Genomic DNA, 25984 nt, shown 5'->3' with positions numbered 1-25984 from the left:
GGCCGATCTTGGAGTAGCTGGTTTCTGGGTATGCGTCTGGCCCTGTCGATTTGTTTTTTTTACTTCTCCTGGTGGGTAATTCAGGTTTATGAATATTTGGTAAAGTTCTTGTAGTTTTTGGTCTCTGTCAGTTGGATCAGAGCAAATGCGATTGTAGCTAAGAGCTTGACTGTAAACAATGGATCTAGTCACACGTGCAGGATGGAAACTAGAAGGATGTAGGTAAGTATAGCGATCAGTAGGTTTTTGGTACAGTGTGGTACTGATCAGGCCATCCTTGATTAGTACTGTAGTGTCCAGGAAATGTCTCTCTTGCATGTTGTAATCGAGGCATAAGTTGATGGTGGGGTGTAGATTGTTAAAGTCTCTGTGGAATTCTTCTAGAGCCTCTGTACCATGGGTCCAAATCATAAAGATGTCATCAATGTATCTTAAGTAGAGGAGTGGTAATAGGGGACGAGAGCTGAGGAATCGTTCCAGGTCAGCCATAAATATATTAGCATATTGTGGGGCCATGCGGGTGCCCATAGCAGTTCCACTAATCTGGGAGGTATAAATTGTCCCCAAAACGGAAATGATTGTGTGTGAGAACAAAGTTGCAGAGGTCAGACACCAGATTGGCTATGGTGGCATCAGGGATGGTATTCCTGATTGCTTGTAATCAGTCTTTATGTGGAACATTAGTGTACAGAGCCTCTACATCCATTGTGGCAAGGGTGGCGTTATCAGGAACTTTTCTGATGTTTTGTAATTTCCTCAGGAAGTCGGTGGTATCTCAGATATAGCTGGGAGCGTTGGTGGCATAGGGTTTGAGGAGGGAATCCACGTAACTGGATAGTCCGGTGGTAAGGGTGCCCCGCAAGGCACAGAACACTGGCTTAGAGTATGCCTACATCACAAAGAAAAAGCCATGGCATGAAATTGCTTAGCTGACTCCGGTTCCTAGGGCTCATGGTGCCAAGCTAACACCAGTCACATCGACCTTCCCACCCAGCACATAGCCAAGGTGCCAAGACCCTCCCCATTCACCAGTCCAAAGGGGAACGTCTACATTGCTATTGTTAGTCCTGCTACCTGAGGCCAAGCCAATTGACCCAGGCTGCCTCTAAGTTTTTCCCATCCACGTGCAGAGTAAGGTTTGTTGTTATGTTCACCAAGATATGTGCACCACCCGTAGAAACACAGGCTGCCAGCAGTGAGTGGTGGTGGGCTCTCTGCTAATCAGCTGGGCAGCATCTGAATCTCTCCTGGGCAGGTGCCCAAGTGCTCATGTCACAGAGAACACTTGTCAATGACGACAGCTTTCTGCAAGGTGCATCCCACCTGAGCATGAACACACAATTGCCAGCAGGGCTGTCCTTACCCAAACTTTTCAGCTTAGAAAAGAAGGGGACTAAGGGAGGGGGATATGGCAGAGATCTATAAAACCATGACTGGTGTGGAAAAAGTGACTGAGGAAGAGTTAGAGAGAGGTAGCCATGTTAGTCTGTATCTTCAGAAACAACAAGAAGTCCTGTGGCACCTTATAGACTAACATATTTTGGAGCATCAGCTTTCATGGGCAAAGACCAGCTTCACATCAGATGCATGAGTAGGGATGGGGAGGGGTTGGAGGAGGATTTAAAGATGGGTTCTCAGTTAAAGGGAGGGCCAGAGCTGACAAGGTCTATTCAGTCAGGGTGGAAGTGGCCAATTATCAGCAGTTAATGTGGAGTAGCAAATATCAAGAGAGAGAACACAAGTCAGGGGGATGGTGGCCCGTTGTCAGATGCGAACGTGGAGGTCTCTCTCATGAGTTGCTACCTTGGCCTGGTGAGAGGGCTTGTGAGTCCCAATGAGGTATGCCGATGGGAGTTTAACTCCTGGCAGGGACACCCATGCCGGACAGGGCTGACGGTAGGGGTCAGACAAAGCGCAACTCAACCTGCTGCCTTGCAGGAAGGTACGGGAGTACCAAAGGCTAACAAAGACAACCAAAGATAACCAATGGAAGGCAAGGGGAAACCACCATTTTATCATTCCCAAGCACATCACGAACCAAAACCACTCTCTATTTAATGAGAATGACGTAAAGGGCAGTTGCAAAACATCCTCGTCCAGTAGAGTATGACACCAGACCGCCATCAAGCAACTGTTAGCAAACCAAGAATGAAACGAAAATACAGCAACAACAAAGATTGCTACTTGGAATGTGAGAACTATACTGGCAAGTGGGAAATTGGAGAACATCAAGCAAGAAATGAAAAGACTAACGGTAGATGTAATGGGACTCTGAAATGAGATGGAAGGACACGGGAATTTTTACATTGGGATGAGTACAAAATAGTCTATTCAGGAGGAGAGAAACATCAAATGGGTGTGGGAATCATCTTAAATTGAAAAAAAAGCAAATAGTTGAAAGGGTTATTGGACATTATCTGACAGGGTCTTGTTAGTTAAACTTGAAAGGAAGCCCTTCAATGTGGACATAATCCAGGTCTACACTCCAACTGCAGAGAGCACTGAGGAAGAAAGACAGTTTTTATGAAGAACTCAAAGATGCCAAAGCTTACTGTAAATCGAGTGAAGTTCTAATTATTCTAGGAGACTTTAATGCTAAGGTTGGTTGTGAATGAACAGAAGATATAACAGGACCTCATGGTCTAGAATTGTGCCCCAGCCACCTGCCATATCCTTCTTATTAACTGTGTGTACCAGTTATTGATTTCAACTCTTCAATTTTATAAATCCAAGTCCTTTTTTCTTAAAAACATATACTGGGAACAGACAGCAGCCATCAGGGTTGGAAAAAACCTTAGTAGATATGTGAACATAAAATGAGGATTGAGACAAGGTTGTGTTCTTTCACCTGATCTCTAACTTGTACAGTGAAAGAATAATGCACAACATAGGTCTGCCAGGATTAAACATTGGAGGATGTAACATCAACAACCTGAGGTATGCAGGTGATACTGTTTTAATAGCAGAAAGTTAAAAAGATCTTCAGGAACTGTTTAACGTTGTCAATAAAGAAAGTGAGCTCAAGGGACTCAAGCTGAACATCTTGAAGACGGAAGTAATGGTTATTACGAAGATGAGGGTACTGCCAAAATGTGAGGTAATAGCAAACAGAACAGTTCTTCATCCAGTGACTCAGCTCAAGTACTTAGGATCCTATATCACATCTGATGGTAGGTGCTTAACTGATGTGAAATGCAGAATCACTCAAGCGAAAGCAGCATTTCAGAAAATGAGAGGCATTCTCACAAACAGATCTTTGTCATTGGAGGTTAGGAAAAGAGAGCTGCGATGTTATGTAGAACCAGTCCTCATGTATGGATGCAAATCACGGACTATCAGTAAACAAGCTGAGAAGTACATCAAAGCCACACAAATGTGGTTTTTAAGAAGGATGTTGTGCATCATGGACGACCAAAGGGACGAGTGAGTCTGTCTTAAATGAAGCCAACAGCAAAAGAACACTGTTAAATAGGATAAGAACAAGGCAGGCAAAATTTATTGGCCATATAATTAGAAAGTCGGCACTTGAAAATTTAGTGACAACAGGGAAGTACAATGGAAAGCGAGGACGAGGCAGACAACATGAGAAAATATTGGACAGTATCACTTCATGGCTGCATTGCCACAGTACTGTGGAGATGCTCCAGAGTACTCGTAATAGACAGGGATGGAGGGCCATGATTGCCTGTGTTAATCAGCATGGTACAAATGAATGAATGAGGAGGTGTGAATGTCAATAGCAGAGAAACTGCTTTTGTAATGTGCCAACTACTCCCAGGCTCTGTCCAATCATTGGTTGATGGCGTCAAATTTCTGAGCTGCAATTCATTTGCAAGTTTGACGCCATCAACCAAGGATTGAACAGAGACTAGGAGTGGTTGGCCCATTACAAAAACAGTTTCTCTTAGTCTGTAAGGTGCCACTGGATTTCTTGTTGCTTTTTAAGGAAAGTTATTTCCTTGTTCCCCTAACATAAGAACTAGGAGTTATCAAATGAAATTAATAGGTAGCCAGCATTAAAACAAACAAAATGAAATATTTCTTCATGCAACATAGAATCAATCTGTGCAGCTCCTTGCCAGAAGATGATGTGAAGACCAGGACCTCAACATGGCCAAAAAATAACCAGAGAAATACCTGGAGAACAGGTCTATCAATGGCTATTAGCCAGAGAGGGAGTCCTTAGCTTGTTTGTTAGGAGCTGTGAATGAACAACTGGAGAGGGATCACTTGATGATTCCCTGTTCTGTTCACTCCCTCTGAAGCACCTGGCCTTGGCCACTGTCAGAAGACAGGACACTGGGTTTGGGGGGCTTTTGGTCTGACCCAGTGTGGCTGTTCTTTCTGTTCTTCAAGGCAGAATACCCAGCTGCATTGGGGACCCAAAAATTAATGTCCACTCACCTGCCTCTTCCCATCCCTGTTCTGAGGTTCTGCTTCCTCCAGAGAGGATCTGGTTAACTTAAAAGTGAGAGCCTGCCTCAGCTATTAAAAAGCCCTGAACCTGGGAAAGGACCACTCAGGAGGCAAGGATGCCATTTAACAGGCATTTGCCAACCCAAATCTGCAGTCACTTTCTAACTGCCTTGTGTTAGTCCACAGGACCTTAGTTTAAAGTATTTCATCAGTGTGTTGCTGAAGATTATAAAATCCCACCTCCAAAAAACAGTCATGAACCCCAACCACAGCTGCCACCAGCCTTAGGGGGCACCATTCTAATAGTACTGTGTAGGGTTTCATAACTCCTAACTGCCTGTATCAGGACCAGATAGTATTTCCCAACATGTGCTGAGCATGTCAAATCATTGCCAAGGTTCCCAGGATAAAGTGAAGGTTACCTGGTGGGTTAAGCCTTTTTTGGGGACACTTGCTCTTTTCAGCAATGAAGTGATTGTGTAGGGACGGGGCAGAAAAGGGAAATAAGGAAAGGCACTTTCCTGGGGCTGTGTCACAGTAGCTAATCCAACTCCTTGAGAGGCAGTAGGTGGCTGGAAGAATTCTTCTCTTGAACTAGCAGTTTTCCACACTACAGAGCGACATGGATCAATTCAACTTTTGAATGTAGACCAGGCCACAGCAACTCCAGCTGTAGAGAAAGATGGAAAATGCTGGTATTTGTTTCAAGCATTATATCTTCAAAGCCCTGTGCAAACACTTTATCAGCCTGGGTTTCTATTCTTGGGAATGCACTGGACCTCAAGGGCAAAGCTTTGTAAATTGAAAGTTCCTGTTAGCAGGGAATAGAGACATCTGGTACTGGACACTCCCTGAACACTCAGTGGCAGATTTAAGGGTGCCAGTCCTGAAACAAAAAAATTTCAAAAATCAAATGGAGAGAGAAATCTCTGAGCTGCAATTTATTTGCAAATTTGACTCCATTAACCAAGGATTAAATAGAGACTGGGAGTGGCTCGTAGCTTACAAAAACAGCTTCTCTGGCCTGGGTTTTAATCTCTCCCCATTAGACTCTGACAAAGGCTGATATCCCCCCATCTGATCTAACTTGTTTTTTGCTCTTTTGATAAGTAGTATTGATACTGGGCCATTTCCACCTTGCTGAATAGACCTTGTCAGCTCTGGCCCCCACTTTTACTGGGACCCCACTCTTTAAATACCCCTCTGAAACCCCCCCCCCCACTCATGCATCTGATGAAGCGGGTCTTTGCCCACGAAAGCTTATGCTCCAAAATATCTGTTAGTCTAAGGTGCCACAAAACTTCTTGTTGTTCTGGTACCGACAGGAACAATTAACTCAATTCACAAACAGAGAGGTAATGAAACATCCTGAGGTAAACAAGAGGTAGAATTCCACTGTACAAGTGCAGCTGGCCAATGGGGCTGTGAAAGTCCATTGTTAGAGCCTAAAACCCTGCACTGTTTCTCAAGGCTTCCAGCCCAGCTCAACTCAGAATAGTTACACAGAGACTTTTTAATTGTATTGCAGACACACCCTATGAATCTTAGCTGGACTGTGAGGCCAAGCAAATTATTGCAGGGGCAAATAATTATGCAAATCCAGGTTTCAAGGAGGAAGTTCTGACTTTTTAAAAGCATATTTTATACCTGTATAACAGATCAAGTTCTCTCTTGCCCCTCCCTCCCAAATGCTGAACCTTCCCTTCCTGGGAATTTCTAGAGCAAATAAACTGGGAGCATGACTTACCATTGGCACACTCCAGATCCTGTCCCCTCTGTGACCTCTCACAGACATGCAAAGTCAAGGCTCGGTCTTTGGCGGCTCCAATTGCAAGTGCCACATCAGAAAAACCTCTTCTACACTCAGCCTCTCAAAACCTTTATTTCTAAATACACAGCATATTCACTAGACAGCAGCTTGCAAACCTCTGTCTTCTTCATGCAGATGCCTCAGTCAGCTGTGCAAAATGCTTTATTTTTGACATAACAAACTCTTGACCATCCAGAACCTTATTGTAACCTGGACAGAGCTCTCCTGTGCAGCACATTCCTATGCACTTAAGATAAAAGGAAATTACAGGCAGACTTTAGCAGTTCCTGACTCATTCATTAGCTCAGTGATGGGCAGCCTAGGCCAGTGAGTGGGTCTCCTGGGATAGGCTACCTTTGCTAACTGCCTTTGCATATCTAGAATTTGCAGCTTGTACAAGTGGCTCTCACGGTGAATGCTGTGTGCAGTCAGCACAGGCCTCCCTCCACATGTGCATTGCTTTAGTAATACCAATAGGAAAGAAAACAAAGTGGATGGAAACCAGCAGAATCTGAAAGCCCTGCAGATTGGCAGCAGTAAACGAAGGGTGTCATGGGCCACAAGTGGTTGCCTAGTGCTATGTTAAAGTTCAAGAAGTGCCGATCGCTGCCAGGAGAAGGTACATACCCCGAGCCAGTCCAGTACCATAATAGAGGCAGAGGGGAAAGTAAGTGCATGCACCCAGGTGCAGTGCTGGTGTCATGTTGAAAACTGCTCACCTGAGGAACCTGCTCAGTAACTCTCCTGAAGACACACCCTTTCAGTAGCAGCAAGCAACCCAACCCAAGGGACACCCCCATCTACCTCCAGCCTAATGCACCCCACACCCTGACTCCCCCAGCACCCTGTGGTGACTCCTACAGCTCTCCCCCTCTCCTACCTGTTGCCCTGAGCCTCCCACACTCCCCCTCACCTTTAAATTTCTTACAGGTGCTGTCATACAGCAACTCCCCAATCCCTGCCACGAGCCACTGCCCAAAGGAGTGGGTGTGGGCTGGCACAATAAGTTACTTTCACCCATGAATTGAGGACCTCCTGTAACTTCTTTCTTGACACTTCCACTCTGAGACGTCTGTTGTCATATCAAAGCAAAGCTCTGTGCTTCTTTTCACAGATTCTTGAATCCCCCATCGGTGCAGTGTTAATCACTCATCTCTTGGCAAGCTCTGTGAAAGCTAACAGGCACAGCTCAGGCTGGTCAAAGTGTCCTTTTGTCTGTTGTTTGGGGAAGTGATTTAACAACACTGGCAAAAGAAGCCTTTTTGCTGGTACATGCTGCATCTCTGCTATCAGGCTTTGCTAGCAAAGCCTTAGTTGCCTAGGCAAGCTTTGAGCCCATCAGTTGCTGTTGCTCACAAATTCTGGCTTACTGCCTTCAGATCTTGAAAGCATTTGTAAGCCAGGGCAAAGTATTTCTCTGCTCTGGAGAGTCACCATGTGCTGGTTCCAGGACCTGCTCTCTATTTGCTTTGCTGTTGTGTGATAGTCCTGCTAAATAGTTTACAAACATGACAGGAAAGCTAACTGCCCAGATCAGCATTCCCAGTAAGCTGAGAGCTTGGACACCTGTCCAGGAGAGATTCAGGTGCTGCTCAGCTGATTAGCAGAGCACTCCCAGATGGGAGTCTGTGTGTGTCTACTGGTGGTGCACATAACAAAATTTATTCCACTCATGGATAGAAAATATTAGAGGAACACTGGCTCAGATTCTTAGCTGTGGTCAGGAATGGACTACCTGTATTCTGACTGTGAGTTAGAGCAATGTAAGGGCTGCTCTTTCTTACCCTCTACTTACCAGGATACTCCAGGAGCTCAGACAACAATCACCAGAGGGCAACATGCTTGACTTGTGTTTGTGATTCAGAAGCCAATATGCTTGCTGCGGTGCAGATAATTGATTTTTGCCCTACCAGAGTGATCCCAGCTGGTGCCAATTATGGCTTTCCTTGTCTACACTTAAGCATTGGCGCTGCAGCAGGTCTGCCAGTTAACGAGACACTGAAGCTGAACTGGTGCTAATTTCAACTATACACAGAGTCACAGGTGTTTTTCTTGTCTTCTCCATAGCTCTCCAATGCCTCCAGCTGTTATGATTTTTGTTTCCTGATATTCTCCCATCTCCTGCAGTTCCCTATCTCTTCCTTGATTTTGACTAAAAAGGCTTTGGGAAGGGGAAAAATACGAAAGTCTCCTTGCCCAAGGGCTGGTAGCAGGGAAGATAACGTGAAATGCATGCTCATGGCCAAAGCAGCCATGGCACCTGTAACAATTAATGCTGGAAGAGAACTCTCAACACTGCTAAGGCCAAACTAACTCAGCTGTAGGTGGGGGTCACAGGAAGGGCTGAAGTACCACTCCTGCACTACGCCTGCAAGGTGCATATTGCTTTATAGATGCTTAGTGTGGCTGTGCCATTAAGATACAGTACTGCCCTCCAGTGGAGACTTGGTTTTTAAGGCCCTTCCACCCAGTCCTCGCCCTTTTGTGAGGAAGGATTTTGCAGTTTCCACAGCACTGTTAAGGCAGCATATCCTAGTGGTTAAAGCAGGGAACTGGTGCCTCAGGCAGCTGGCAACATTTTCCTCCCCCATCCTTGCAATGGAGCCTAAGTCAGACTGGTTTCAAGTCGGGGACCATCTGAAAATCGTTTCTCTTTTAAAACCATTCCTGGGAAAACTGCAATGCCAGTGATGCTTGAAGTGGACAGAGAAGCTCCTAGTCCAGCTTCCCAAATCTGCTAAATGTACACAGACAGCAGACCAGGGATTAACCTGATAAGAACAGACACTACACCTTGCTCTGAGCCACATGCTGTGCCTGCAGGCTGCAGAAGTTAGGGAAGCAGTGTCCTCAACTGCATGTTAGCCGGTGACATCCCAGAAAAGAGCTGAGGATTCACCTTTCTCTCCCTTTATATACTGCAACCTCTGCCACAGCCATGGTTCCAACCCCTCTGCCTGCAACATTATCACTGCAGCATTTACAGACATCGTTAATACATATTTTCCCAAACCAGCGTTTGCACCAAAAGCAAAATCCTCTTTTTCGATCCAGTATCAGAGCGGCAGGCGTGTTAAGTCTGTATCCATAAAAACAATGAGAAGTCCCGGGGGACCTTACAGACTAACAGATATACTGGAGCACAAAGCTTTAGTGGGCAAAGACTCACTTCATCTGATGCAGCAGGTCTCTGGCTCACGAAAGCTTATGCGCCAATAAATCCGTAAGTCTATTAGATGCCACAGGACTTGTTTCGGCTCTCCCTGCCGCAGCTGAACTCTGCTAGCCCCCTGCTTTCTAGCTATGGCAGCTGCCAATCCGGGGAGACGTTCCTCCTTAGAGGATACAGCCCTTTTCCTGTCCTTCCAACCAACCCGAGCCCACCCCCACTTCCGGGCACTAGTGCCCCGGTGCAGCTTGCACTAGTGCTCATGGAGCAGCAGGCAAGGACCACTGCTGCAACTTTTTAAAATTCAGGTTTTCACACTCGGGCCTGAGCAGGGATCTCCATTGTCTTCGGCCTCACAAGGGCGATTTCCCCACCTTTGCGAGTCGCAGGAAGGGCAGCGATGCCACGCCCCTTAATTTGCTTCTCCTAGGGGTCCTATCAGTGACAGGTAACCCCCCTGCCCCCGCACATGAACGCTGGAGTCAAGCTGTCTGCGCCCAATGGGAGGAAGCGGGGCTTACCCAGGAGAGCTCAAGACGTAATCAATACACGTGCCAGTCTCTCGGGCGCCCCGGGACTGCTCCTTCTGCCAGGGAAAGGTTCAGCGGTCAGGGGCAGTGAAGTCACCAGCCCTGGGCTGCCCCGCGCCGGGCTGGCGGCAGCAGCAGCCGCAGCCGCAGCTTTGCCTTTTCACACGCCCTGCCTGCACCTCGGTGGCCCAGCCGCGAGCCCGGCACGGCTCCCCAGCAGATGCGGGGCCGCCGTCGCTCGCACGTGGCTGGGATCGTGCCGCGCCGTACTCGGTGGGGGATACCCGGGCGGCGGCTGCAGGGGCCGGTGCAGGGAACGGGGCGTTTGCTGGCGGACCGGCTGAGGGCGGCGCGCGGCAGCCTGGTAGGCAGACGGTCCCATGGTGTAATGGTTAGCACTCTGGACTTTGAATCCAGCGATCCGAGTTCAAATCTCGGTGGGACCTCGGGGACTTTTTGCCGCCGGGCTCTCGGTATTGGGGGTAGCAGCCCGGAGCGGAGCAGGGGGCGTGAGGGCGGGGAGCCCCACGGCGGCCCCCCGGATAATTTCAAAGGCGGGGGCAAAGAGGGGACTCCATTTTGTGCATCGGGAGCCAAGCGCAGCACCGACTCCTTAGCGCGCACGCGCAGGCCGGGGAGGCGCTCGCAGCGCCGAAGGCACCCGAGTGCCGACGAAGCGCCGTCGCCCGCTATCCCAGCGACGATTGGCTGGATGTGGTCTTGCGCCCGCCTTCCCTGCCCTGCTATTGGCTGGCTCCTCACGGCAACCTTGCGCTGGGTTGAGGCTGGGTGTCAGGGTCGCCGGTTCGAGGCTGGGAGTCGGGGGCGCCAGGCGCTATGGGCGTGTACGGTCCGCTCCGCGCCTGTACCCTGGCTCCGCCCCCTGCGCGACCCTCCCCGGCTGCCCCCCGCAATTGGGGGCCCTGAAGGACCGCCCCCGCTCTGCCCCCCCGGGTCTGGGGTTTCTGACGGACCCCCCTCGGTGTTCCCCGGGTCTGGGGGCGCTGCAGGGCAAAGCCCTGGGAATGGGGCTCTAGGGGACCCCGGTGCCCCCGTGGGGAACCCCCCTCCGGCTGCCCCTCGGGACTGGAGGTTCTGCGGGGACCCTCCCCGGCGCAGGGTCGGTGCCTGTCTCCCGCATCCCTCCCAGGCCGTGCTGGGGTCACCCCGGATCCCCGCCCGCACTGGCTCTTCTGGCTCCCTCCGCCCCTCGCCCCCTCCTTGCTCCGGGCCGGGCCAGCCAGCGCCAAGCCTGGCTCCTCTGGCAGGGAGCGGGGCCCTGCCCGGCCTCCTGGGAGACCCGGGTTTTGGGTCCTGCGTTGTCCGGTGACCACGAGCGCGTCACTGCCCTGCTCTGCGCCTCAGTTTCTCTTCCTGATGGCGTGCACTGGGGCTGACCAGCTGTGTGTCTAACTCAGGGGGATGGGTGTCCTATGCAGTGCCCCACCTGCCTGCTCCCAGGGCCTGCTTTTGTTTCTGTAGGTGGTGCACGTTTGCACGTGTCTCTGTGCATGTAAAGTTTATTCTGCACATGAATGGAAAAGGCTAGTGGGAACATTGCAAAAGAAGGTTTGGAGGCCTGCTGCTCTTGGTAAGCGCAACAAGCTTCATTTGGAATAGTTGAGAGATGATAAACCTGAACCCCTGTGGTTACGTGTCTGCAGAACTGCTTTGCATCTTAGAGCTGCACTCTTCATTTGTGCAGCTTTTAAAGGGGGGTTACAGGCTGCAAAGCGGGAGCTGTATTGCACCTGTGGCTTTGAAGAAGAAGTCTTCCACAACACATGGTCCAAAACCTTGGAAACCCCTCCTGTCTTCCAGAAGCTTTCTGACCTGCAGAGGGAATTCCCCTGGTTTACACTGAGTTACTGTAAAACGTTAAAACATTCCCGAACTGGAGCTGCTTGGGTGGTTCAGGAGATTGTGAGGATGCTGCAGGCAGGGGGTCAGGTCAGAAGGGCCATGCTTAAACAAATTTCAAAGGCTGAGTCCAACCCCTGCTTCCTGTGCTGTTGGTAAATCCTTTGTAAAGACCAGAGGCCCATCAAACAGGAAAGGCCCTGAAACCCAAATCCCTTTAAGACAGATTCTTTCACTCTGACGCAGGTTACAAGGAGCTTAGCTGTGATTAAATAGGTCAGTCTACTTTGAGACCAGTAATACCTGGCTATGTTTGATCCATAGTCCCCCCCTTTCTGATGGGGCATAAAGACAAAGAGCAAAGCTCTTATCTATCAGTGGGCAAGTTTTAATTTTTCAGAAGGCCCGATACTGACAGGACCGGTGACACGTTCCAGCAGTCGCTGTTGGGAGAGGAAGATGGGGAAGGTGGATGGGAAACTGGGTCTTGTTTTTAACCTGGAGGTGCTTGTCTCAGTTAGAAACCAGCATATTGTGATGTGTGCTGACTGGAAAGACCCTTCATCCTTCAGTGTTAACAATGGGCCAAGCCCTGACTTGGGCTAAATTCCTGTGGACTTCAGCTGGAATTTCGCTCAAGGAAGGACAGGCTGGGGCGGGGAGCAGAGAGGGTTGTCCTCTGTGAGCAGAGAGTTCTGTATTTCAAGTTGTAAATCAGGAACAGGTACTTAACAGAACCCCTTCTACTACCCCCCGCCCCGCCACACACACATAAAGGAAGGAAGCTGGTCTGTGTTTAAAATATTCAGCAGATTTATTTATAGCTCACAACGGAATTAACTGGCCATCTTCTGCTAATTGCATACAAGATGTTGAACAGGACAGTGCTGAGGAATTGCATATTTCTCAATACAGCTTAAAAAATTAGTTCTATGTTCCTCTCCCTTCCCACATTCATCTCTTCTATGGGATCTTTATGGTGCATTTGGGGCCTGACCCCATAAAGGCTGACCTCCCTCCACTCCCATGAGGTTCAGCACTGGTCAGGATTCAGCGCTAAGTTAGTGCAAGAGGTGGCTCGGCAGATGGAAATCATGCAAATCAAATGGCCAACTACAGAGATCTGTGCGTAGGAGGTGCTGACTAAGCCAGCCCTGATCTGGCTTCCACTTTGCCACAGCTGGTGCTGTGACGTGTTGGAGCACAAACACATCCCATGTAGTCTTACTACAACAGGCACCAGAAGATAACACTGCCACCTCTTCCCATGGGTCACTTGGAGGGAAGAAAATGGACAGTTCCTTTGCCAAAGAAGCCTTTCTTGTCTGTAACGCTACTCGACCTTACACTGCTAGATGCCTACTCAAAACATATCATGTGTGCCTCTGAACTAATGGGTTTCATATCCTTTGGTACCAAATATCCTATTGCAGAGAAATCACAGATCCTGTGGCTTGGGCTTGGTCCTGCGTCTGAGGCAGGGGCGAATTGGCAGTGGTGGAGACAGCTCTCCTGCAGACAGGAAGCTCGGAGTCCTTGCTGTCTTATTTTCAATATACATTTTTTCTTTTGATTTAGGTGACTGCACAAGTAGCTGATGATTTAGGGGGATGAAGACACCCAAAATCACATCAACTCTTGGGACCTTTCACTGAGGTGGTTGCAGGAGATGCTTCATCTCTTGGACAGGTAACAGTGTGGGAGGTGAGTGTCTCTGGCTGCCCTGCCACTGCCTAAAATTTGTCTAGGACTGTGAGGCCTGCTAATGTTCTTGAGCGTCATAGTTATAATAATACTTAGCACTTTGAAACTTAGATCTCTACGTGCTTTGCCAAAGGTGAGCAAGCATTATTATTCCCATTTCACAGGTGGGGAAATAGTCACAGAGCTTATGTGATTTGCTCACAGTCAGCCAGCAAGTCAGGTGGAACTGACTGCCACCTTGGGGAAGTCAAGTCAGAAGTTAAGTTTTGTAGTCTTTTCTTAACGCTCAATTTAAGTGTTGGTTGATAGACGTGCAGCAGGTTCAATGTGTGTGTGTGCGTGTTACACTGAATGGAAATCAGCAGTGAGGGCCTACAGAGAAGGCTGCCTTCTTGCTGCTAAATTTAGTTATGTTTCCCCCCTCCCATAGCTGTGCTACATTTCAAAAGGGTTCTGGTTTTGGAGCTGCTCCAGCCAAAGGAAAGGTCACTCTACAGGATAAGCAAGAGTCTCACGGTCTTGATTCCGTAGGAGGACAGGGTCCGAAGTTTGTTTGTATGTGGCGGAGGTCAACTAATGTTGCAGCCTCCCTTCTCCTTGAAAGGGTTCTTGTCCTCGGGAATGCCTTTCAGGAGTGGATCCTCTGCTGCCATGGATTCGATGTACTCCTTCAGCTCTTTGCCTGTCTTAGAGATCTGGAGAGAAAGAAAGAAGAATCTGTCCCTAGGCTGGGATAATGAAAGCTTATTACCTGGCATTTTTCAGAGTGTCTCAGACACACGGCCCATCTACAGCTGGGCACAGGACACTGAGCAGTACCCTATGATTCACAAGGAGGTGCAAGAAGTCTTTCTGTATGTAGGACACATCCTAGCCCCTAATTGTTAGCAATTGGCTGAGGACTTGGAGTGGTTTTCAATGCCTATCAAACCCATTTCTCACTCGGAGTAGCTTTCTTAACCATTGAAATATCCAGTCCCTCTCTGAATCTTGCACCTGGATGGGAATTATTTTTCTGCGGCAAGCTACTTTTCGGGGTTAGCAGCAGGAATTTTCCAGGTCTCCAGGACATGGTGCAGAGAACCCTCAGCAAGCCAAAGGCTCACTGGAATTGGGCTTACTCAACACAAGGAGAAGTCAACCATTTCGCTCTTCTGCTCCAATGGAACTCAACAATAAGGGTATAAGCTCATCTGTACGGGCGACAGAACCTCCTCCGGGGCTGATCCAAGGCCATGTATTGACCTTCTCCAGTCGCTAAGGGCTAAAACAGACTTCATCACTTTCCACTCGAAGCTGAAGGCACTTTTCTTTGACCCTTGCCTTCTCTAATATAAATGTGCAGCTACAGCTATCTCTTTAACAAATAAACGAAACCCCCCTGCAAAACAAGACGTTCCCCATCAGACCCTTCTCCCTCCGGGCAGAGGATGAGAGAGCAGAGAGGTGTCAGATATATAGTCAGGTTGTTCACTGCACTACAGGAAGGTGCTCAGATACTCTGGAGACAAGTGCCGTATAAGAGCTCATATAGAATAGAATATCTGTACTGGACCAATGAAATAGCCATTAAATTCTATGCAAAGGCTGCACTGTTACTTTGCTCTTCTTTTTAAAACTCTACCCATGTTAATTTGGGTGGGTTATATGGTAGCAAATTAATGGAAATCCTCTGTTCCGGGGGTTCTCCACCAGGGGTGCTTGTAACCTTGGGGGCGTTTGTTCAGAGGTCTTCCAGGGCAACTCAACTCATCTAGGTCAGCAGTTCTCAACCTGGGAGGTCACAGCCCGTGGAGCTAAGTCCCATGCCTTAGCCCCATGGGGTGGTACTTGGGCTTCACACAAGGCTCACAAGTGAAAACAGGCTGAGGCATCACACAGAAATGTAAGTACAATACTCCAAGTGATTTGTTTTGTAATTTTATGGTAAAACGGGAACGTCAGCAGTTTTTCAGTAATGCTGGGCTGTGGCACATTTGTACATTCATGGCTGATTTTGTAAGCAAGTCATTTTGAAGTGAGGTGAAACTGGGGTACGCAAGACAAATTTGCTCCTGAAAGGGGCACGGTAGTCGGGCAAGGTTGGGAATGCTTGTTCTAGTCGGTGTCATCCCTCAGCCAGTGCAGGATTTTGTCTTATAAAGCATGTGAAGTTGTCGTCTCTAGGCAATTTAAGTGGGTTGTTTTAGATGGTTCCCTACACAAGCTAGTTCTTCTGCCCCGAACCATTTTTTTTTAAATTCATTGGAACACTGCATGTCGGTGCCTTAACCTTAAAGTCATTCGCTGTCACTTTGGGCCTGATCCCACTGTTGTCCGAGTCATTGGCAAGATCTTGCTGTAATCCAAGCTTCCATGGGCTTCTGTGGAACAGGGTCAGGTTTTTTGGGCAGCTACAGACACTGTGGGCCAGATTTTTGAAAATATTTTGTGATGTGTTGAGTGCTGTATGGCAGGGTGAGGACGTCCACAGTCTCCTAAATACCTAGTCCTGTGAGATCAGGAGTTGAGGGCACTTGGAACTCACAGCATGGGGCCATGCTGGCAAACCTCTACTTGCCACATGCCTTTAAATACTCAAATGGTGACCAGAGAAGACTGTTCCCTGTAAGATGAGTGCTTGCCCCCCTCCCCCCGACCTCCTAGAAAGATTCAAATGCTGCCCAGCTGATTAGCAGAGCACCCACAACATCCACACCCAGCAGCATGTAGTGCAAATTCACACATGCCTTGCTGCACCTAACAAAATTTGTTGCACACATGGATGGAAAAAATTAGAGAGAACATTGCTCCATGTACACCAGGAGCAAGAGCCAGAGCCTCATGCCTCTCATTGATGTCAGTGGGAGTTAATCCAGGATTAATTGAACCCATTGCTCTAAGACCCTGAGGCTATGTCTACACTATTTGCATAGCTAAAATAGACTTATCAGCCGTCGACTTTGATGTCTACATGGAGGAAGGTCAAAGAGAACATTTCTTTTGTCAGCCTTCCATATTCCTCACCACTCGACTTTGACCCCAGAAAGTGCCGATTTGCACACATGCAAAATGAAACCCCAGAAAACCAATCCTGAGTGTCAATCTTCCACTGTAGCATGGCTCTAACCTAAGAGAAATACTTGCCATTTGCCTTTCATTCTTCACTTCCTTCTTCAGCTGGTCAAGTTCCATCTTCAGAAGTTCTTTTTCTGTAAGATCTTGAGCCATGCTGCCCTGCAATCGGAGTGGAAGCCATGTTACTGATTTACATGCCTCTTCCACAAATGCTTCTCCTGAGGCAGCCCTATAGCAGGTACAAGCAGCAGTCTGCCTTCTCGTAGGGCCCACTGAAGTCCTGGGGATCAGGAGACAAACTAAGGCTGGCTGTCTGCTCCCGCATATAGAACTGATGTAGAAAATTCTTGAATTTCTCCAGCGTTCCCAACATATGTTATAATCAGTTAAACCTTTATTGTCCATGTCCTCACCTGGGTTAGACGGGCAGAGTTCTATTAAAGCCAGTGGTGCTATGCTGGTTTAGTTAACATAGGAATTTCAAATTGAGAGTGGACGTCCATCGAGTCCACTATCCTGTTCCTGGCCATGACTAGTACTAGGGGGTGGGCAGTTCTTGGATTAGCTGTTGCCAGAGGGAGTCTTCCTGACCCCAATAGCTAGGGAGAGAGGAATGCCCTGAAGCATGAGAGTTGATAGCTCTTCTAAAGCTCCTTTATTCTTTTCACTGTAACTGGGTATTGTTGTTACCCAAAAGAGCATGGAATGGCTTAATGCTGATTTATACTAGCAGAGGATCAGGACTGATATTAAAAAAAATCAGTCTATTTATTACGTGGAAGATTTTTCACAAGCACAAACAACAGTTAGGCATCGACCTATCTTTGACATTTAGAGGTGTTAGGCTCCTTACTAGTGTTGTGCCTTCAGCCTCCCCGTGAACCTCTATAAACAAGCAGCTTTAAGAGTATTCAGGGATTTGAGCCTGAATATTGCCTAGATTAGCCCATTTATCTTAAATGAAGAATGCTCTAATTGGTAGCTGCATCTTTCTGGAACCTGAGTGGCCTGCGCTGTAAGGGAATGATTTTTCTCTAACTTTGTTCTTCCGGGAAGCTTTGTTACTGGGCTGCTGTTTTGAGCTAAAGTCTCATCTTTTGCCCTTCTCTAGTATCTCCCATCCAAGAGTCCCAAAACATTTTATGAACATTAGTTAATTAAATGGCATAATGCAAAACATTCTCAGAGGGGTGCTGTGTTGGTCTGTAGCTTCACAATTAACAAACAGTGCTGTGGCATCTAAGGTGCTCCAGGACTGCTTGTTATAATGCAAAACAGTTCTTGTCCCTGTTTTACAGACTTGGTGACCAGACAGTTCTAGTCATTTGCTCAAGGTCACAAAGCAAGTCTGTGGCAGTGCCAAATGGAACCCAGGAGTCCTGGCTCTCTCACCTACTCTAAGCCATCCTCCATGCTTCTCATAGTAGAAAAAGCAACATGAAAACAACTTCCTAGTTTTAACGTAAAACAACAGTGCCACTGTCAGATATGAAACTCGTTTCTTAATTCAACTGCTCCATTTAATTATTAACTATCTCAGATGCTGAGGAGCCTGGATTTTCAATTAGAGCAAAGCCTTGAAGTCACTGAGTCTTTGCTAGTTTCTATCAGCTGAGGTTCTGGCCCTTGGAATCTGAAATTGATTTCATAGTTGATGTGGATGAGAAAAACAAAGCAAGCTCTGGCCTTTGTCAGTTTAGCCCAAAACTTAAATATCTGTGATGCTTTTAGGGTTTGCATTTTTTTGGTAATCTTGCTTTAATTTGTGATCATTTTAACAATTAGCTTGCAAGAATACTAAAGGAAAAACAGCACTATGAAGAAATTTTGAACCAGGGAAATGAAACACATTCTGAGCGTGTAAATATGGATATGGACAATGCATCTGATCTTTATTCTCTATAAGATGGGGGATAGCAAAAGCAATTAGTTAAGCAGTGCCACATAAAATAGAACCCTATTTATGAAAGTAGAATGGGATGTGGAATGTGTGGATAAGTTAGAGTTTGGAAAAGAATGAGTTGTCTTATATTGATGGGCGTGAAATCGTCACTGTTATCAAAGAAGTATTCAGTGGGGCTTCTGGCAAGAATAAGGGTGGTTAGAACTGGTCTGAAGACTTGGATCTGGTTCAGAGAGACTTCTTAACCAAGAGATCTCTTTCACATGGAGCATCTTTTTCAAAAAATGCCATCAGAATTAACTGGCCCATCTGACAGATCAGTCAGTTTCATGTTTAGATTCAAAGCAGGTTTGGAAGTCTGAGTGCAAAATGCATCTCAGTGTAAAGCTGCCCTGTCACACCGTAAAGAGTAACCATTTTATTTACTAGGTAATATAGGAATAAATAAAACTTAATCTTTCAGGTGCCTCCAGACTGCTTGTTGTTTGTGAAGCTACAGATTAACACGGCTACCCCTTGGAGACAAAGTATAAAACGAAATGGGTTCATTTTTACACACACATCCACTCTCTTTCACTCACACACAGTCATTCTCTGTCTCTTCCTCTCTCTCTAGAGTGATTCTTCCTGGTTCAGGTCAGAAGCTCATCCGTTGCTAGCATTACACTTGTCATTTTGCTCTGCTGCACCATTTGAAAGCGTGCACACTCTCTAGTGCACTGCCAGTGATAGAGTCAGAATTTCTGACTCCGACTTTCGTGACCTACCATGGTCTATAAATACTGTTTTACTCCGCAGCGCAGATCATGACACAGTCACGTCGACCTGCAGGCCTTTGCCACTGGCATGATAAACAAGGCTTGTAAGGGAAGCAAGGGAAGAAGTTTGGAGCACAGCAATCGTAAGGACCACTACAGCGAAGTAGCCTGTGCTCGGAGGAAATGAAGGGGACTTACCTCTTGGGCTGAGGGCTTTTTCCTCTCCCAAGTGCTGAGGAGTTAGCGATACATTGATGCAGGCGGCTGAGAGGATGGTCTCTGCGCTCTGCTTCTGCTTCCCACTTAAACACTCCTTCAGACTTCCCAGCTGGCCAATGGAGCAGATGTCTTCAGCCCCTAATCTGATAATAGACTCAGTTTATTAAGCCGGTCAGGTGTCAGGCATTACCTTAAAGCCCAGGCTAACCGGAGAGGGAGTTGCAGAGGCAGATTCTAAAGGTGACTGATAAGTTCATAGCTGGCAACTAACATGCTGCTCAAGGAGTGCGGTAGCTGTGTGGGTCCCAGGGTATTGGTGGGTGAGGTAATCCCCTTATTGGACCAGCTTCTCTATCAGACGTAGATGTTTGCTGTTAAGTAATGCTTCCTTTTTCTTCCTGTGGTGGAGTTCACATTTCAGAGGACAACATTTGAGATCTTCTGTGGTTGTTTGCGTTGGTGGTGTAGCTGTGTGAGTGCAGAGATAGGGGTTACCACACCTGCCTTGTGCTGTGGAAAGGCAGTCTAGAAAGCACCTCCAGACTCTGCAGGCTGGGGAGTCAGGCCCCCAAGGAGTCCGAGAGAGGTGCTGACCTCCCATTGATCTGAACTGCAGTGAGGTGCAAAGGAAACTTTTCTGGGTCCTACCCTGCATGTTTGCTCTACCTCTGTTGCCTTTGGGAATTGAGGTGAAAGTTACATTTCCCTGGATGGCTGTAGGAGCAGTCAGGCTAATGCTGGGTGCTTTGGAAACCCCCACCCCTACACCCTTGGGACAGTCGCTGTTGGCCATGTGCCAGCAAGCCATGCTTCTCGGGGAAGATAAACGTATGCATGCCCCTGGTTTGAGAATCCCACAGATCTTTGAGGGCAGAGAGGACGGCCTTATGGCAAAAGAATTGACTGGGACTTGAGTGGCAGCTTGCTACAGGCTTCCTACAAAATGGGAACCTATTTCCTTTGGGATTGGAACCTCAGGTTCCCATTAAACCAAATGGCTCTTGTGTGTCCAAATCTGCTGGGCAGGTTGAAAAAAAAGTCTCAACTTAGACAGCAGCCTGTTCAGCACAGGAACGGTTTCAGTCTGTGTGCGTACAGCACCTAATGCAACAGAAGAGCCAATAAAGCTCAGAGAATGATAGCCCAGTCTAATCTGGATTCCAGGAAAGGTACTGGAACAACACATAAACAATCAGCTTGTAAGCCACTGGAGGGCAATAAGGAAGAGCCAATAGGGATTCATGAAGAACAAACCCTGGCAAAACAATCTAACTAGCAGGATATATCAAGTGGGGTCCTGGACCACAGGAGTCAGTCCTGGGTCTGATACTATTCAGTATGTTCACTAGTGACTTGGCTCATGGAGTGGATAGTACGTCTGTGCGATCTGTGGATCGGACCAAGCGGGGGGAGGCAGCAAGCACTTGGGAGGGCAGGATTAGAATTCAAAATGACCTTGCCAAAGTGGAGCATTGCCCTAAATGCAACAAGATGAACTTCAATGAAGATCAAGGCTAAGTATGTCACTTAGGAGAGGGAAAAAATACATGATGGCTACCAAAGGGGGTGTGAAAGGAGCCAGGGTTTAAGCAGGTGATGCTCAAATGGAATAGGAGTGAACAACGTGATGCAGCTGTGAAAAAGGCCAGTGTCGTTCCGGGGGGATGCAGAGGAGTGTTGTATGCAAGACATGGCAGAGACTCGTCCTGCTCTACTCCTCACTGGGAGGTTTCGGCCACAGTACTGGGCCCAGCTGCGGAGGCCGGGCTTTAGGAGGGATGGGGACAAATTGCAGAAAAGCCAGTGGAGAGCAACAGAAGCGATAAGCAGTTCGGAAAGCCGGACCTGTGAATCAGGGTTAGAACCTGGGTACGCGTTAGCCTGGAGGCAGGAAGATGGAGCGGGTGGAGGTGGAAGCCAGGCAGTGCACTGCTTGCGTAGGAGCTGGGGGGGTGGGTATGTGGTGGCAGGAGGAGACATCACACTTTCAGCCGGGCTGCCGGGCTAAGCAGCAGGCAGGTGAAAGGGGCTGGTTGGGGTCCAGGTCTGCGCCCTCAAGCCCTCTCCAGGTGCCATGAAGGAGGAAGGAGGGCTGAAGCACCCCTTCCCCCCCGCCCGCCGTCCATCTCTATCAATGTTGCTTCTTGCTGTTCCCTTCCACCCCTGTTGGAGTCAGAGGAAAGTGCGCAGCTCGTCTTCCTTGCTCTCCCGCTGGCAGAGGAGTGAGTGACCTACTCTGCATGCTGGCCTCGGGTGCTCAGACAGTGATGGCAGGGAAAGAGCCAGCAATAAGCAGTGGTGGAAGGTATGGGGGGGAAGACCCCTGCCTTCCCAAAGGCTGCTCTTACCCCCCACTCTCCTGCAATGCCCTGCTCCCAGCCGCCTTGCCCAAACTCCTACACCCCTCCACACACACACCAGACATCCTCCCTGAGCCCTCATACCCTTACATCCCAAGCCCTGACTCCTGCCCTGAACACCTGACACTCCACCCCGTATTACATTTCCTGCAGGTATTGTTGTATCACGTCACCCCTCCGCCCCCGCCACAACACCTTGCTCCTAGCTCTCCCCCACCCCGGTACAGTGCCCTTAAGAAATGAAGTTACTCTCAGCCCTGCATAACAGTCTTCAGATGTGTGAAGGGCTGTTATAAGGGGAGTGGTGATCAATTGTTCTCCATGTCCACTGAAAGAAAGACAAGAAGCAGTGAGCCTACCCTGCCTGCCTGCCGCAAGGGAGATTTAGGTTAGAGAGAAGGAAACGGTTCTAACTCTAAGGGCGGTGAAGCCCTGGAACGGGCTCACTGCACAATCCCATCCCCAGAGTTTTGGAAGAATTCGCTGGACAACCACCCCTCAGGGCTGGTCTAGGTTTTCTGGTCCTGCCTCAGGGCAGAGGCTGGACTGGATGACTTTTTGAGGTCCTTCTAGCCCTACATCTCTGTGAATTTATCATTAGAGCATCCTAGGAGCTTCTCTAAAGTACACCAATTGCTTGTGACCCCCAAGGGGCTGTGTGCCAGCTGGAGAATAGCCTGAGCTTGGTAGCACTGTGCACATCCCCTGTGCTGTGGGACAGAGGAGGAAGAGACTAAACTGGGAGAATCAGCACAGCACAGATGGCCTGAAATGGAAACACCCCACTGCGACTGGACCATAACCAGGTTAAAGTTCTGTATATGGCTTAACTAAGGAGGAGCTGCTGTGGAGCGTTGCCAGGCCCTGAATGGTCTCTGGAGAGCAGGTGAGACCAAGGCACAAATGTCTGAGCCAGAGGTTGGTTTGAACTGCCTGAGTTAAGGGCTCTTTCGCTGAGGGGTTGGTTCAGTCCTGTCTCCTGGACCCTTTGGGCCCAGTGAAGAGGAAGAACCCCACTTCCTTATGGCATTTCTCTCTAGCTCCTGTGCCAGGGTCAGGCCAGCGGGTTACAGAAGAGCGATAGAAGGGAAATGTATTAGCCCTAGATTAAACAGATCCTTGTTTCCAGAGTAAACTATCACGGGCTAATCCCAAGCCAGCAGCACCCTGTTAGAACCAATCAGGGCAGTTAAAATGTCTGGAGCCAATGAAGAACCACCTGAGTCTGGTTCTGGAAAGGCTCCTCATCTGTTGGCACAGCGCTGGGAGGAGCGGAGGAGGAAAGGAGCTGCAGCAATTCTGCGAGGAGCCAGTACCAGAGGGAAGAGCCTGCGGTAAGGAGGGGCTATGACCCAGGAATCGTTGCTGTCCAGAGGCTGAGACTTGGCACATTGCAGGCACAGGGTCCTTGGGCTGGAGCCTGGAGTAGAGGCTGGGCCTAGGCTCCCAGCATTCTCCTGTCCCCTCCAGCACAGGAGAGGGGCTAATGTTGGCGGAGGGGTTTGTCCTGCCTGAGTCACGGAGGGGCAGCCAGGACTGAGTTTGGTCTCTTTCTTTTCCTTGTGCCGGCCAATGCTGGGAGCAGCTCCCCAGACAGCGAGGTGGCGTATAACCGAGGGCTACTGCAAGCCTCTGAGACCAATAACCCACCAAAAGCTCAGGCCAGAGAAGAAGCCTGGTCACACTCCCCTCTCACTGGCTTCAGCAGGGCCAGGCCTGGCCCCATGGAGGCGCTACGGAAGAGCTGCAGCTCTGCAGAGCATGGTGTCTGGCTTCAGCTGTGAACACAGGAACCCCAGGCTCCAAGTGGACGGCTGGAGTGGGACATGTGTCCATGCCAAAGGAATCTGTTGTTGCCTGATAGCGGAGCTGCTGGGCTCTTCTTGGAAATATTCCCTTTTCCATCACCCACTTGCTCCCTTGCCAGCGGGAGCGTGACTCACATCCTTCAGCGCTGGGGCTTTTCTCTCGCCTGCTCCCCAGAGCGTCCCAAGAGTGCACCTGGGGGCTGGTATCCCTGCCTCAATTGTGCCTCTTCCATCCACCTTTCCCCAGAGGAGCAGGCCTGTGGTTTGAGACCCACTTCCCCTTGCTGCAGACCAGCGCGTGTTGAGCCTGGGAGCCCATTTGTAGCAACCTGTAAGCAGACCCAGGGCTAAAACAATAGTTTCTTCTCCTGGCAGTTCCTGAGTTTCCTGAGTTAGTCTGATTGCCTTGATTTCCCGTTGTATCAGCCTCCAGATCAGGGGCTGTGATGCAAGGAGCCAAGCGGGGTTAGCGGGGTTTTAGAGCCTGAAAGTTGGGTCTCTCAGCATTAACCCCTGGATGGCTGTGCAGTGGCCATGCCTAGTGAACTGGGAGCAGATGAATGAAGTCCTTTCTGTGATGCAAAGGAAAACGTTCACAGCTGCTGCAGGCAACTGACGTGTGACCAAGCTCCCTACCAGCCAATGACTGCACCCCCCACGCTCGAGAGCTGCAGGTTCAAACCGCGGCAGCGGCTCTCACAGAGAAGGAAGTGGGAGCCAAGCAAAGCAGCAGCATGGCTGAACTGCAGAAACTTCAGCAGCATGAAATTCCCTCAGCCCGGCAAGTCCTGCGGGAGAACTACAGCAACCTCCACAAAGTGGCCGACTACTGTGAGAAGAACTACATGCAGGTAGGTGTATCCTGGCTGGCTCCAGGACACCCAGCTGGGCTCCCGGGCATTCAAAGGCTGGGTGTGTGGCAGGCTTCTACCAGACTGACTGGGCATGCGACCAGGAGGACTAGGAGCCTGAGGCTGCAGGTGCAGAGCGCTTGGTCATGCTGCTAGGGAGATGAAGACTTTGGTGGCTTGTGTGCAAAGGATCAGATGGGGCTGTCCATGCACAGCAAAAAGAGGAGATAAAATCATCTAAACTTTGTAGACCCAGTCTGGTCTTGGAACAAGTGCACCAGGCTGGAATGTGGGTTCTGGCTCCAGTCGTTCAGAGGCATCATTCTAGCCGTTGTGCTCGGAGATAGTTTGTCTGCACTCCCAGTTTATCATCTTCAGTGTGATGGGGCATGGGGGGGGCACGGTATGTGCTTACTGCAAATCCGACCCCCAGGGAGCACCTGCAGATGTCTGTCAGCCCTGGCTTCTGCCTTCTCTTTACTAGGCTTCTACTTTGCACTCACTCGTGTAAAAGACAAACTGTCTCCATAGCAAAGAGAAGCCCTGGGTGTTTTCACAGTAATAAATATGTCCTTTCTCTACAGCGTTTTCCTCTTTTGAGTTCAATGAGCTTAGCTAAGTCAAAAGTTTTCGCCCTGTTGACTGAGGGGAACTAAAATATAAGCAGATTAAGTGATGGACCTAAGGGTCTGTGGGTGGCAGAGCTGGGGACTGAAGTGGGTTCTTCTCTCTCCACAAACACAGTTTAACTACAAGCCCACCCTAGTGGCCTATAGGTACCAAGTGCTATACTCAATAGGTATTAAGACTGGAGCAACCCTAATAAGGTTTTCCCTTGTTAATTTCTAGGACTCCAGATGTGTCTTTAAAGGGGAAGGGTGATCAGTCAGGAGGGGAGATATTACAGTTCAGTGGGAGCGCTCCGCACGGTGATAGAAAGATGCATGTGTTAGGAAATGCAGAGGTAAAAGCTGAAACTCTGCCCTCAGCTCACGCACCTGTGAAATAGCAGAACTCACTCGAGCCGCAAGCAGCCTCTGTGACTTTGAAGTTCCTGGCTCTTGGTTTAGTCACAGCCAGAAAGTGTCAGTGATAGGCCGGGGGGGAACAGCTGTCATGGTCTGTGACTGCTTCATTGAGAGAGAGGCTGTGCTATTTCTTTTTCTAAGCTACTCGGCAGTTGAAGCCCAGCGATGCCCCTCACCCATGGGAGTGGAGCGCTAGTCTGATACCTGCTCTTATTTCCTTGGGGTTGTGATAGCACCTGTAAGCCTCAGCTGAGATTGGGACACTCAAGTGGGGAACTGAAGCACAGAGCTTCAGTCCCAAATTCTCCAGGGTGTTGAGGAACCTCGTTCTCACTGATTTTCATGGGAGTGAGTCACTAAATACCCTTGACGCTCTCGGCTCCAACTTCACACAGGGAGTCTGCAGCAGAAGCAAGATTTGAACCCTGGCACCAGGAGTCCAGGGTGCCTTAACCACCTTCCATCCAAGTGGATTCTAAAGAGCCGTACAAACTCCCGAGGTGAGGGATTA

At 48.9% G+C, this 25984-nt stretch overlaps 2 protein-coding genes and 1 non-coding gene across 5 annotated transcripts in view; 2 read left to right on the top strand and 1 right to left on the bottom strand.

Moving 5' to 3' along the window:
• The first annotated feature begins 10265 nt into the window (after nt 1-10265).
• Nucleotides 10266-25984, top strand: part of ABI3 (ABI family member 3) — a 28869-nt gene continuing 13150 nt past the window's right edge. The window contains exons 1-2 of one of the 3 annotated variants that reach the window (XM_074979282.1): nt 10266-10289; nt 13364-13489. Coding sequence is in view for 1 of the 3 variants with exons in the window: in XM_074979280.1 (XP_074835381.1) it covers nt 24329-24445 (117 nt within the window). In the remaining 2 variants the exon portion in view is untranslated. Of the gene's footprint in view, nt 10290-10753; nt 11517-13363; nt 13490-24150; nt 24446-25984 lie in introns of those variants that run through there. The other 2 variants (XM_074979281.1, XM_074979280.1) reach the window with 2 other exon arrangements.
• TRNAQ-UUG (transfer RNA glutamine (anticodon UUG)) lies at nt 10300-10371 on the top strand. The gene has a single exon. It is a non-coding gene; the product is annotated as a tRNA-Gln (tRNA).
• Nucleotides 14047-16699, bottom strand: GNGT2 (G protein subunit gamma transducin 2). Its single transcript, XM_074979289.1, has 2 exons — nt 16616-16699; nt 14047-14184 (listed from the first exon to the last, which is right to left on the bottom strand). The coding sequence occupies exons 1-2, from the start codon at nt 16697-16699 to the stop codon at nt 14059-14061; spliced, it is 210 nt and encodes a 69-aa protein (XP_074835390.1). The 3' UTR covers nt 14047-14058.

Source organism: Carettochelys insculpta, chromosome 28, assembly GCF_033958435.1.
Source record: "Carettochelys insculpta isolate YL-2023 chromosome 28, ASM3395843v1, whole genome shotgun sequence".
Lineage (NCBI taxonomy): Eukaryota > Metazoa > Chordata > Testudines > Carettochelyidae > Carettochelys > Carettochelys insculpta.
Note: the sequence above shows the minus strand (reverse complement) of the source record. Positions and strands in the feature narration are given on the sequence as shown.